The 13,884-nt window shown below is 33.0% G+C and overlaps 1 protein-coding gene and 1 long non-coding RNA gene across 2 annotated transcripts in view; one reads left to right on the forward strand and one right to left on the reverse strand.

Annotated features, from left to right (window-relative positions):
- KIF5B (kinesin family member 5B) overlaps positions 1–11,913 on the forward strand; it is a 45,124-nt gene extending 33,211 nt beyond the window's left edge. Inside the window, exons 18-26 of the mRNA XM_036027544.1 lie at positions 449–510; positions 605–714; positions 2,342–2,443; positions 2,978–3,038; positions 3,146–3,217; positions 3,391–3,495; positions 4,375–4,591; positions 5,139–5,290; positions 9,716–11,913. Of these exons, the coding sequence (XP_035883437.1) occupies positions 449–510; positions 605–714; positions 2,342–2,443; positions 2,978–3,038; positions 3,146–3,217; positions 3,391–3,495; positions 4,375–4,591; positions 5,139–5,269 (860 nt within the window). The 3' untranslated portion in view covers positions 5,270–5,290; positions 9,716–11,913. The remainder of the gene's footprint in view (positions 1–448; positions 511–604; positions 715–2,341; positions 2,444–2,977; positions 3,039–3,145; positions 3,218–3,390; positions 3,496–4,374; positions 4,592–5,138; positions 5,291–9,715) is intronic.
- A 631-nt stretch (positions 11,914–12,544) lies between these two features.
- Positions 12,545–12,842, reverse strand: LOC118500969. The gene is made up of 2 exons (XR_004903544.1): positions 12,633–12,842; positions 12,545–12,601 (listed from the first exon to the last, which is right to left on the reverse strand). It is a non-coding gene; the product is annotated as an uncharacterized LOC118500969 (long non-coding RNA).
- Positions 12,843–13,884: the final 1,042 nt, after the last annotated feature.

Here is a 13,884-nt window from a genome sequence, read left to right on the forward strand (position 1 = left end):
AGAAGGAATCTGGATAATTTGGAATAGTAAACCAATATATTTTAGTAAAGCTTTCAAACATCTTTAAAGTTATGTTTGAGTATGGAAGTCGCCAATTTGTGAATTTCCCACAAACTTACGAAGTTATACATAATATATGAAGTTTATGCATACATACAATTTTGACACAGGAACTTAGAAAGCTGTCTTACTTCCCTACCATGCCTTAACCCATTTGTTCTGGGATTAGGTGAAGAAAATAAAGGAAACCATAATTTCAGCAGAAGGCTCGAAAGGCTATAAGTGTACTTAGTCAACATGTCGTTAACTTAAACTGCAAGATTTATTGTGTGGCATTTGGATTGTTTAAAATCAAGAACTGCTAGGAAACGCATCCCAAACAAAACCTGGGTTTATGAAGAACTTTATGTCTTATGTCCCCTCTTGTTTTCTCTCCCTATCCAAACAGAGAAAGTGCATGAGATGGAAAAGGAACACTTAAATAAGGTTCAGACTGCAAATGAAGTTAAGGCAAGTTTGATGTAATTGGATTGTAATGGCTTTAATTCATCATTATTAATCTTTATTAGTCTGACTCAATATCCTTTTCCCCCCAACATTTTAGCAAGCTGTTGAACAACAGATCCAAAGCCACAGAGAAACTCATCAAAAACAAATTAGTAGCTTGAGAGATGAAGTTGAGGCAAAAGAAAAACTTATTACTGATCTTCAAGAGTAAGTATACTGTTCTTTCCTCTAAATATTAAAAACTAACTCAGAAAGATTGACTATTTAGACAAAATAGAATAGACAAGGAAATAATTGGTTATTGGTAGATTGATATAGTCTTACTAGATATACCTTTATATATTTTTTCATTGAAATTATTTTTAAATTTAAAAATAAATTTTTTATTTATAAGTATAACTTCTGAGTCCCTGGTGAAAATATTTTGCAGTCTTTTGATGTAACTATTCAGGAAAGGGGGAAAAAAACAACTTTAGCCATTATTGCAAATAGAAACCACAGTCTCCTACAAATCATTTTCTTCCTTTTTAAAAAAATTCTTAACTGAGACAAACTTTATGGGAAATTGGGGCTTTAAATTTTTTTAAATAGAAGTTATCTTTGTAAACCAGCACTGATGGAAATAGATTTCTCTCTGAAGATAACTACAATACCAAATTTAAGATCACTAATCATATATAACTCATACATTTATACAACAGCTCAATTTTCCTAGACTGAAAATGAGAACAAGTTCTACCTGAATCACTCTGAAAAACAACATTCACTCCTGGAACTAGGATGTAATGTGGGCCATATAGCATGCACAGGGCAGGCTTTCCGTGAACAACTCGGTAGTGACTGGGCAAAACACAGTGATGGCAACACAGGAGAGCATTACCCATCAGTTACATAAAATATCACTCCTAAAAAACTGTTTTGGTTTCATTGAGAGTCAGGGCATCTTGTAGAGGAAAATAAAGCTGTGGATATAAGCAGGCCTGAGATAAAATCCTAATTGGACTATTTACCCACCAATTAACTGTGTGCAAGGTCTCTGAGACCCTTGGCCACATGTAAACTATGAATAAAAATACCTAACTTGTAGGGTTCATTTGAGAAGTTAATAAAAGAATGAGAAAGACAGCTCTGGCCGGTGTGCTCAGTGGATTTGAGCACGGGCCTGTGAACCAGAGAGTCCCAGTCAGGGCACATGCATGCATGGCAGGCCAGGTCCCCAGTTGGGGTGTGTTCGAAAGGCAACCACACATTGATGCTTCTCTCCCTCTCTTTCTCCCTTCCTCTCTCTCTAAAAATAAAATCTTAAAAAACAAAAGAAAAACAGTTTGTAAAACACCCATAATGGGGGCTTAATAGGCAGTTATTTCAGAAATAAAAATGTTAGTATAAAAAAGTTATCTTTGTCATTTATCAAGAAGACATGTTCCCACTCTTATAACCATATGCACGAATAGCATTGAATTGATAGAAATTGGAGGCCTGCACCTAAATCATGATTTGAGTAGGCATCAGAGGCACATTAAGAAAAAAATTAAGACAAAGTTTGAGGTGTGGATCTTATTATTGAACATAATATATTTAGGGACAAGGACTTGAGGAGATGAAAGATATAAAAGACTAAAATCAGGATTTCAAACCGAAATAGGAAAAATGTTGTACAGTTGAATGTAGCCAAGTCCTCTTACGGCCCCTGCAGTTGGCTGGATCACAGGAGGCCCTGGTTTGAATGGTGAGGTTGTAGAATTTAAGAGTTTAAAAAGTCTTAATGACAACAATCAGAAAATGGTGGTGATGATGTTGTGGGATTTGTTCGTTTGTTTGTTTCTTTTATCAGTCAAAACCAGAAAATGATGTTAGAGCAGGAACGTCTGAGAGTAGAACATGAAAAGTTGAAAGCTACCGATCAGGAAAAGAGCAGAAAACTACATGAACTTACGTGAGTAAATGTTTTAATTCAAGTTTAAAATTAAAAACTAAATTAGAGAATTATAGGCATTACTAGAAGATATATCCAGTGGATACATTGTTTAGGGTGAAGAGTGCTTTTCTTACACCCTCTTCATTGGTGTGATATCTGCCATCATTTATATAGAATAATTTTAAGTAAAATATGTAGACTTTTAACTTTTGATAATTTATAATCTCTGTAAGAACCAGTTAATCAGACTTTGGATAAAAGCAGTATGCTATATGTGACATATTCTAAAATATAAATAAGAACCACTCCTTATTTAGATACTGCAACATTTTATCGCTTCTAATAATGGATATAGAGGGAATTGTAAGGCATTATAAAAATTTCTTTGAAAGACATAGTTGAGTGTACTTTTAAAATAAGTATCTTTCATTTATTTGGATTTAGAAATTGATTCTTTCAGGTAAATATTTGCTTTAATTTCTATGCTAAGTAAAACTAGAATTCTATGGACTCATAGTTGAAAATATATATGTCTCTTCTTCCTCTCTTTAGGGTTATGCAAGATAGACGAGAACAAGCAAGACAGGACTTGAAGGGTTTGGAAGAGACAGTGGTAAGAAACTTGAAAATAAGATGCAGAATGTCTAATGGGTTTTTTCCCCTTTGATCATACTAAATTTGAAGTCTGGATTCCAAAAATATTGCTGTTCTTAATTCAAGGCAAAAGAACTTCAGACTTTACACAACCTGCGGAAGCTCTTTGTTCAGGACCTGGCCACCAGAGTTAAAAAGGTAATGAAACTGTACTGAGGTATGTGTATTTGTATAAATGCTGCCTACAGTGTGCAGTTATTTGCATGTATAAGTGAAATAATTTTATACTGTCGTACCAGTTTTTGTGTAGTTTAAGGTATTTTTGATCTTTAAATTTGTTCACAGTATTCATTGACTTTTTTTTTCTTTAGAGTGCAGAAATCGATTCTGATGACACTGGAGGCAGTGCTGCTCAGAAGCAAAAAATCTCCTTCCTTGAAAATAATCTTGAGCAACTCACTAAAGTGCACAAACAGGTAATAAAGGATATATTTTGTGATACCCTTAGCATTGTAAGGATGTTAAAAGAATGGGGAGTGGCAATTTTTTAAATTGATATACCCTGAGCTATTTCATTATTTTTCAAGTATTTATATAAAGAAACCACTAGCAATTTTTAACAACATTTTTGTCAAAAGAGGCCAGTGGAAACCTTTCTGGGATTCTAGGTCTGTCGGCTTTCTTAATTGATTCATGGTGATTTAAAATTTTCTGGTAGATAAGTCTTTGCAGTGGAAATACAATTTTTTTTGTTCTTTTACATTTAATGCCCTTAGCATAGCATGAAACATAATATCGTGAGGCAGTTCATATTTTTTAAAAAGTAGTGCTTACCATGTCTTTTAATTAATGGCTTGATAAATGATTTAATTACAAAAATATTTTTTAGGCACTAAATTGTATGTCTTTGTAACTGTAAACCTGATGTTTACACTAGATGTTTGCACTAGGGTAAGGTTAAAGAAATTTTAGCTCTTTTTGCTTTCAACACTGTTATTAAGACATAATAAACATATGTATTTGTGGGTCTGAAAGGATATTAATTTCCATCAGATTCGTATCTTACTGAGGGACTTAGTACTGTGTTCTAACTTACTGTCATTACCTAGAAGTGGGAAAGAACAGCCCTCTCCTCCCCCCAAAATCTAAATGAAATTGTATCTTAGTGAGAAATATATGCATATGGATATATATGTATGTCTTGCTTGAGGTTGCCTAAATTAAATTAGCTAATTGGCAAACCTTAATATAAAATGTAGTTTTACTTCTTTTCTAAAGAGAAATTACGAACTATGCATATTTTCTCAAGTCATCTTGTTAAAGCTAGAATCCTAATTTTCTTTATGTATTTTTAGTTGGTGCGTGATAATGCAGATCTTCGCTGCGAACTTCCCAAGTTGGAAAAGCGACTGAGAGCCACAGCTGAGAGAGTGAAAGCTCTGGAGTCAGCACTGAAAGAAGCCAAAGAAAATGCATCTCGTGATCGCAAACGCTATCAGCAAGAAGTAGATCGTATAAAGGAAGCAGTCAGGTCAAAGAATATGGCCAGAAGAGGGCATTCTGCACAAATTGGTTAGTAGACCACATGAAAACCTTGAAACCTCATTTGGTTAGAATGTTTTTATTTACTTGAAAACATAATCTGATTAATTAATTATGTGTTGTAATGGTGGTATTTGTCTATTTTTATTTTCTAACTTGCCAAAGAGTGGCATTGTTGGGAGAGCAGCACAGTTTGAGGAATAACCGCATTAGCAAGACAAGAAGATGAGAACTAGACAAGCAAAAGTGATCAGGGGTAGGAGATAAGCTGTACCGAGCAGTGTTACTAAAACAAAAAGAATTTGCTAACAGTAAGTTATCAGCAATATTTCATGCTCCAGAATAATGATTGAAGTACGAGTAAAGTGTCTAAGAGGCTAAGGAATAAAGTGGCTAAGAGGCTAGAGAAAAAAGTATGTAACAGAATAGAAAAGAGAAAGGAATCTAATGAACAACAAAAAGGCACAGAAAAAAGACACTTAATAATTTGTTGTAAATAAAGGGAAAAGACCTAAAAAGTTGTTAACAGTCATGTGTTAAGATTTATTCTAAAGCCAGTTTTTGGTTTTTGTATTAGCTAAACCTATTCGTCCTGGGCAACATCCAGCAGCTTCTCCAACTCATCCAAGTGCAATTCGTGGAGGAGGTGCATTTATTCAGAACAGCCAGCCAGTGGCAGTACGAGGTGGAGGAGGCAAACAAGTGTAAACATTAACACATTAACTACAGGTTTGTAGTTTATATCTGGCTTTAGAATTACAGCTATAAATGGAAATGTTCAACCATTGGTCGTTAAAACACTTTTTTGGATTCTTACATTTGTGTCTTGATATTTTTAATGTATGTAACTTTAAAAGTAACTTGACACATCTCTTCTAGTCTTTTCTTAATTCACATAGATATATGCAATACTGTATATTCAAATTTGTGTTCTTAACCTAACAGAGTCGTTTTTTTTATTTTTAGATTTTTATTTATTTATTTTTAGAGAGAGGGAAAGAGAGGGTGAAAGAGAAGGACAGGATCATTGATGTGTGAGAGAAACATTGACCACCTACCTGGCCCAAAATCCAGGCATGTACCCTGACCAGGAATCAGACCTGGGACCTTTAGGTTCACAGGCCAGTGCTCAGTCTGCTGAGCCATACCAGCTACAGCTAATATTGGGTCATTTAAAAAAAGATACTTCTATTTTGTCTAGTAGATATACTGTAGTTTATAACTATATTCCCTTTTACTGGCCATGTAAATAAGTATGTTAATTTTTTCCATACTTGAAGTTTTCCAAAATTGAAATTTCTTATATGAAATTTGAAGTATGAAAAATCTTTTTACAACCTTTTAGATTAGTTTTGAAGATTTCCAAAGTGGAATTATAAGAAAATGTGAACATTTTTAAGGCTTTTGAAAGACTGCACCAAACTGCCTGTTAGCCAAGAATACTCTCCATTTTGTTGAATCTTTGCCAACACTGAGTATTAATAGTTTTTAAGCTTCTGATGTAATAGGCCAACATTAGCATTTCATTGCTTTATTGATGAAGTTGGATTTTTTTTTCATGTGTTTATTGACCCACTTTATTTTCTTTTTTATGAGTTCTGTGTCCTTTTCAAATTACCTGTTGGGAGTGAATTTTTTCTAACAGATGTATGAGTTCTTATAGTTATTTGTCTTTAATTAATATAAGTAATATCTGTTCCTTATAGAGAATTAAAAGCTATTACAAAGTAGAAATAAATATCATCTAGAAAAACCACCCAATATTTTGTGTGTATAGAAGAGCTTTATTTAGTCCTGGCTGGTGTGTCTCAGTGGATTGAGTGCTGGCCTGTGAACCAAAAGGTTGCCAGTTCAATTCCCAGTCAAGGGACATGCCTGGGTTGTGGCCAGGTCCCCAGTGAGGGGACTCAAGGGGCAACCGCACATTGATGTTTCTCTCTCCATCCTATCCCCTCTCTAAAAATAAATGAATAAAATCTTTTAAAAAAAGAAGAGGAGCTTTATTTATATGTTTTAAATTAAAAGATTTAAACTATTGATAAATAGCTAGTTACATACTACCCCTATTCTCTATTATGCTACTTTGTAGCCTGCCTCTTTATCTTAATAGTATATTCTGAACATTTTTTTCCTACAATCTGATTCATTAATTAAATAGCTGCCTAATATTTCATCATATAGCAGCAACTCAGATTTTAATTCTTTAGGAAGTCCCAAATGTGTAGGTGTTTTGGAAACTAAAAATGCTAGATTATTATGATGCTTAACTTATTTCTGGCAAATACTAAAATCACTTGATTTTAATCTTTGTTTTTACTTTGACATTTTGCATAGTATTGCCTCCCAATTTGGGTGGAGAATTATATAATATTCTGGAGGATTCACATTATAATTTAATATTTATTGGCTATATAGCATAGGATTTCAAAGATAGTGATAAAGTAAAAAGAGCACAGACTTTGAAGTTCTGAGTTTGAATCCTAACTTTCATGAATTTCAGCAAGTTACCTTTTTAAATAATTTTTTTTCTCATTTTGACTCCTTTTAAAATTCTTTAGCGTAAAAATAAATTGTGGATTCACAACTTGTTGAATGTATCTCTAAAACATAACATTTTTCTTATAGTCAGAATAACATCAACAAAATATTATTAGACAATAACAACTGAAAACATTTTTAATATTATCTAATACTAATCTATATTCAGATTTCTGTGTTTTTAAAGTTCTTTAGCACTGGGTTGTGTAAAGCAGCAATTTTCAACTTTTTAAATCTCCTGGCACACATAAACTAATCACTAAAATTCTGCAGCACACAAAAAAACAGCTTTTTGCCAATCTCACAAAAAAAAAATAGGTGTAATTTTGATTCCTTCACACCCGACAATTATTGTTGTGTTGGTTGTTGTCATTTTTTTTGACAATCTAAGGGGAAAGAGGTCAGTGCCCCTGACTAAATAGTCCAGTAGTGCACATTTTAAAAATTCTTATGGCACACTTGTTAAAAATTGCTGGCCTAAACCAACATAAAATTTAGAGCTGCTGTTTATATTTGGTTTTATCCCTTAAGTCTCTTTCAATCTAGAATTACCTGCTTTTTATTAACATTGATTTACTGAAGAGACTAGGCTGTTTATTTTTGGCATATGCCACCTTCTGAATGTGTTCGATTATTTCTATGTATAATTGCTTTGTTCCTCTATTCCCTGTATATTGAAAAGATTTATTAGATTCAGTGCATTTTTTAGAAAAAGATTTTATTTATTTATTTTGAAAGAGAGGGAAAGAAACATCAGTGTGTGGTTGCCTCTTACATGCCTCCCCACTGGGGACCTGGCCTGCAACCCAGGCATGTACCCTGACCAGGAATGGCTACTCCTCAGTTCATAGGCTGGCATTCAGTGCACTGAGCCACACTGGCCAGGGCTCAGCACAAACATTTTTAACAAGACTACATGGTAGGTAATATGTGCTTAATAATTTGTTATATTACTAGATACAACATTAGCCAGTTTTCCTGCAAGTTAGGGATGGTCTCTGTTTTCCCCCTTTGAAGTATAGTAAGTTCTTACTAAACATCATCAATGGGTTCTGTGACTTTAAGCAAAAAATGGTGAAATAGTTGGGTTTTAGCTTAAAAGTAGAATACTAAAAAAAAAAAAAAAAGTAGAATACAGCAGTTTAGCCCTTGAGGGAGATAGTTAACCTTGCTAACCTAGGTTTTCAACACCTGAAGTAATTATAAAAGTATAAAATTTACAGGTTTGTCTCATTGCTGGTCCAGAGATAGTAGTTACTATTTTTTTAACTCTTACATCCATCATGCGGTCTTAAACCATCATTGAGGAGCATATGATCTACTTAAGTGATAAATTACTGAAAAATTTAAAGCTTTGTAGAGAAATTGTGAAATTCGTCTTTTAATTATCGAGAAAAACATTACAAAACACTGGGTTTATTCTTGGGAACAGTGGCAATATATTAATATTGATAACTTTAGTATTCAGCTGTACATGGCTGGTCTTCTACCTTACATAATACTGTATTTTGCCGTGTGAAATGTATTCCAGTGTATAATGCATGCCCATGTTTTTGGCCCAAACTTACAGGGGAAAAATCCTTCATTTTAATTTTTTAATTCAGCTTTTTATTTATTTATATTTAGATACTTGGGGGTTTTTTGTATTATAAAGGAATTTTAGCATTTATTTTTGAACATACTATGGTACAAGAAATTTTATGTAACAAATAATTAGAAAACACAAGAACAGATAAAAAGCATTTCAGGTGCTACCCATGTATAATGTGCATCCTGATTTTTTCCTCAAAAATCTGGGCCCAAAAAGTGCACATTGTACATGGCAACATACAGCACTTTGAAAGTTGAGTTTTTCTAAACATATAGGTAAGTAGTTTAATACAAGGAATCTTCCAGGTAGCAACTACTAAAATTGTTTATTTTCCTGTCAGTTCCTACCATATATATCTCTTACGTATCCCTATCCCTCCCACTCATTTCCCTCCCCCTTTTTTTATAGCTACCATGTATATAATATTGCTGGTTAATGGTCCTTAGCTTTAAGAATGTTACTGACACTGTCTACTGCTTTCCATCTTCTTTTTTTAAAAAATATAATTTGTACATCAGCCTTGGCTAGTGTGGCTTAGCAGATTAAGTGCCAGCCTTGGAACCAAAGTGTCTCAGGTTCAATTCCCAGTTAGGGCACATGCCTGGGTTGCAGGTCAGGTCCCTAGTTGGGGGTGCTCAGGAGGCAACCATGCACTGATGTTTCCATCTCTCCCTCCCTTTCCCTCTCTAAAAATAAATAAAATCTTTTAAAAAATATATATAATTCATACATCAGCTTACTCATAGGCTATCTTGGGAAGAATAAAAACAAATGAAGGACTGACCTCTTTTTAAACATTGTACTACTCATAAATAGCTCTACTTAGGAGGTAAATTAAAGGAGAAAAAAATAAAATCATTTAATAATGACATTTAATTAATTTTAGCAGAAGTGGTCAAAGCTATTAGCCAAAATGTTTTTAAAATATCGGTGGGTTTTATTTACTTTATTCCTTTCATGATTATCTCAAACACAGGTTTTATGCAAATAAAAAATATTTTCTCTATGCATTCTCCCATTTTCAGATGCTGACAGTAATTGAAATATGAAGAGGATATAGTATCAAGCAGAGTCATTCAGTGACTAACCTTTACTCCTGGGAATTGTAGAACCTGCAACTTTTTTAAAATCTATAAAGTATATCTGGCCTGTTCAGCTGTTTCCTGCCCACTTTCTTGTAAATTCTGCTGCTTCCCAACACAACTAGAGTGCAATTTTGGCATCATAGGAGAGGAAAATGAGTTTACAACTGTGGTCCTATTTATTACACAGTTTGTCTTTTGTGTCTTAATTTAGTCTTCATTGTGCCAAGCTAACTGTACAATATAGGATTGTGTTTTTTGTACTTGTGTGTTTGTGTTTATTTTTTAATCTTAAATTACCTAGCTGCTACTGCTTCTTTTTTTCCTTATTAAAGTATCTTCCTTATTTTAGAGGAAATGAAACATTTAGGTTATATGTCTTAAATTTTACCACTTACACACTACATGCTCACAAAGTATATCAGGTCAGTACTGTACTTTAAAATCCCTTGAAATGATTTCAGAGTCAAAATTATTTATATCTTTATTATTTGCTTCTGAAAACTACTATTTGAGCACTGAAACCTTAAAACTGCTTAAGTAGGCACTTAAGATTGAGCACAGCTACTTAATTGTTATCTTATGAAATGCCTATTGCTCAATTTTCTTGAATAGATGTATTTTACAGTATCAAAAACAAATCTCAGATTAAGAGTTGGAAAGGAATTGGACTTCCCTTTTTCTCGCTTCTATAATCAACATAGCTTGGTGGAATGAAAATACCCTGCTTCATTCTGGTGAGCCTGCTAATTATTATAAGAATTGAACACAATATTAACTTGTCTATTTAATATAGTTAAATGAATTAAAATACAGGATTAAACATAATTTTATATTAGTACTATATTGGTTGATCTAAATTTATAGCCTATGGAAACAAAAAAGTGGAAGAACTGGACAAATATATGGTGAATTTATTATATATATGTAGGTAAAATTTGATATAAAATCCTTCAGGCATTTTTAACCTGCTACACTAAGTCGTACACTATAATTTATTGTTTTGCCTAGAAATAGTTAATTGTTTGGAAGTTACTAATAATCCTTAAATAAATTATTTTGTTGGTTATAACCTTTAATTTTATAGTTAGTACTAAGTGTACCTGTTTTTGCCTCTTTTTTCTTTAGGTGATTAAACTAAGTCAACAGTTTGTTTTACAAAGCTATAAAAATAATAGGGGAAGTGATTTCCATATGCTTCATCAATGTGGTGGTGATTGCAACCATGTCAGAAGTTTGCAAAGAATGGAGATATAAGGGTATTCAGTTAGTAGAAAAACTTCAAAAGTTCTGTGTTAGGATCTGACTGGCAGAATTAGCTTTTTGAAGAAGTTTTATACACAGATATTTGTAATAAATTTGGAGCCATCATCAGAAGACACAGATTATCATTGGCTTATTTTTCTATTTCCTTAACTATTGTAATTTCCACTTTTATATAATTTTTGATTTAAAAGATAAACTTACTTATTTTTTTAACAGTCAGAAATCTTTGCTGTTGTAGACTACAACCTTTAAAATGATTGTGTTGCCTTTAGGATTGATCAAAATAAATACTCCAAAAATTTAGATGAAACCTTGGTACAGCAAGATTGAAGTAATGAAGTTAAATCAAATTTTAAAAAAAAGTACTACAGCTTATTATTTATGATGGTACTTTTCTAAAATGAGAAATGTTTGGCTGTATTCATACAGACATTTATATTTTGTTTTCAAATGAAAATTTGCTTCTTTGGCAATACCCATAAATGAAGCAGAATTTTTTTTTCCTTCATGTCTCAATATGGTAGTTTCTTGTTAGATGTATCATGGGTATTGGTGCTGTGTAACAATGAATTGTAACTAACATGTGGTTCGGGGTGTACACAATGTTAGGTTTTTAAAAATATCTCAATTTTTTTGTTTATAATTTCATACTTTCATAAAATGTACAGAGAATTTCATAAATTTGTTTTCAGTGAACTGCTCTTTTGCTTGGTTATTAAACATAGCATTAACTCTTACAAATGAAAATTTCTGATCATCTAGAACATTGACACATTTCAATTTGCAGTATCCTTTTTTTTTGACTGAATATATTAATGTTTCTCTGAATGGTATTGATAAACAGTTCAGAAGATAAACTCAGTAAAATAAAAGTAGTATTTATTCATGGTGATTAATTAAGTTATTTGCCTAACTTAAGAAAACTAGTGTGCATAACTCAGTTTGACATGAGGTGATAGTAGAATATGAGTCTACCTGTGGAATATGTTGATTTATTTTCAGTGCTTGGACATACATTCAGAGATCGTTGGTTTGGGAAGACAACGTGTAATTTTAATTTTTACTTTAACCTGCATGCTGTAAATGTGTTTTATGTTAAAATAAAGAGGCAAATTTTTTTTGAAATGTAATGACTTTTAACAAACTTACTTGATAAAGTATTGGGTTGATTTTTATATTCAGTGGCCTTTTGTTTTGACCAAATAGTGACTAATAGGTCATATTCATGTATATTTTGTTTCCTAAAGTATTGCATATTCTTTGGACATTTGGTATGAAATATGTAGGCTGAAGGATTGAGAGCTAGAAATGAATTATCGGTCTAACTACATTATTTCACTTTAGTGTAATTTACCTGTTCTTTTTTTATCTAAGCCTGATATATTAACATAAGTGTTGAAGTTTGTTTTTCAGTACTTTCTCAATGGTCATTCAGGTCTAGCTGGAGAAAGCTTAAAGAATAACTTTCTAAATCTAGTGATGATTGGGGTTTTTTCTTGTTTTTTATCTTTTAAAATTATGGAAATTTTTATTCAGACATGAATGCAGACAATAAATAATGTACTTGTCTGCTCGATTTCAACAATTATGCAACAATTTCAAGTATGTGTCACTCAATTTCAACAATTATCAGGTCATGACTAATCTTGTTCCCATATAACCCATTCTTGTGCACACGCCTCCATATTATTTCGAAGCGATTTCAGATACCATCTGCTTTTATTCATAATTTCCTAAACAAAATTTCAATTTTTGTAAACAGTTTGTTTGAATCATGATCCAATTAAAATCTGTATATTACAATAGAGTTCCCTGTGTCTATTTTTCACTTTTTTCCCTGCAATTAATCTATGAAGAGAGAGAATAAGGTTAGTTGTCCTACAGTTTCCCAGATTTTCCTGATTGCATTCCTTTGATATCATTCAACATACTTTGCCCTTACAGTGTTTCCAGTGACTTTTTGTTTTCTGGATTCACAGATTTAATCAGATTCATATTTTTGTTTGATTTCATTGGAGGGTGGTACCTTACAGGTGGTGGTGTTCTTCCAGTGGGTGGCATATAATGTCTAGTTGTCTCATTGGATTTAGCCACCATTGTTCTAGAAAGCCTAATTCATCAGTTTATTAAAAGTTAAAGAATGGCAGTATTCCAGCTTGTATCATTCTTTCATTGTTAGCTGCAGTAGAGAAACTTGTTCTCATCCACTATTTGGCTACTTAGTAGTATAGCTTATAGGTGAAAAATAAGAAATGCTTGATTTTTTCCATTTGTGAGTTTCAAAATGAGTGGCTTCACTATCTTCCAATGATGACCAGTTAGCTGTGCGTTTTGTCCCTTGTGTGTTTGGTTTTTGTTAATTTGGTTTTAGGTGTGCTCTATGATTCCCCAAGTAATTTTTTTTCTTTTCTGGAGTTTAACTAGAGTCTCTAGGTTTATACCTGACACTACATTACCAGAGCCTCTGGTGTACCATCCACTTGCGGCCCATCCAGCTGTACATTAAATGGTGTCAGTGTGACGTTCTGTGGGATGACTAGATGTTTGCACTACTGTACATATGTGCTGACTGCTGTCTGTGACTTTGACCTGCATTTGGCCCTCTTGTGGTAAGTGTGCTTGATAAGCACATTTACTCTTAGCTGGCAGAGTGAGAAGGGGGCCACACAGCAGCTGCAGAGGCTTCTCCATGGCCTCTTGACAGCCTGTGTCCCACAGGCTAAAGATGCATGTGAGAAGTCATGGCAATTACTAAGTATGTCAGTCTAGTTATACATAAGGAGACAAATGACCGCCAGGTGAGTCCACAGAGTATACATTTCCCATGTGAGTATATACATGTATAA

This window comes from Phyllostomus discolor, chromosome 1 (assembly GCF_004126475.2).
Source record: "Phyllostomus discolor isolate MPI-MPIP mPhyDis1 chromosome 1, mPhyDis1.pri.v3, whole genome shotgun sequence".
Lineage (NCBI taxonomy): Eukaryota > Metazoa > Chordata > Mammalia > Chiroptera > Phyllostomidae > Phyllostomus > Phyllostomus discolor.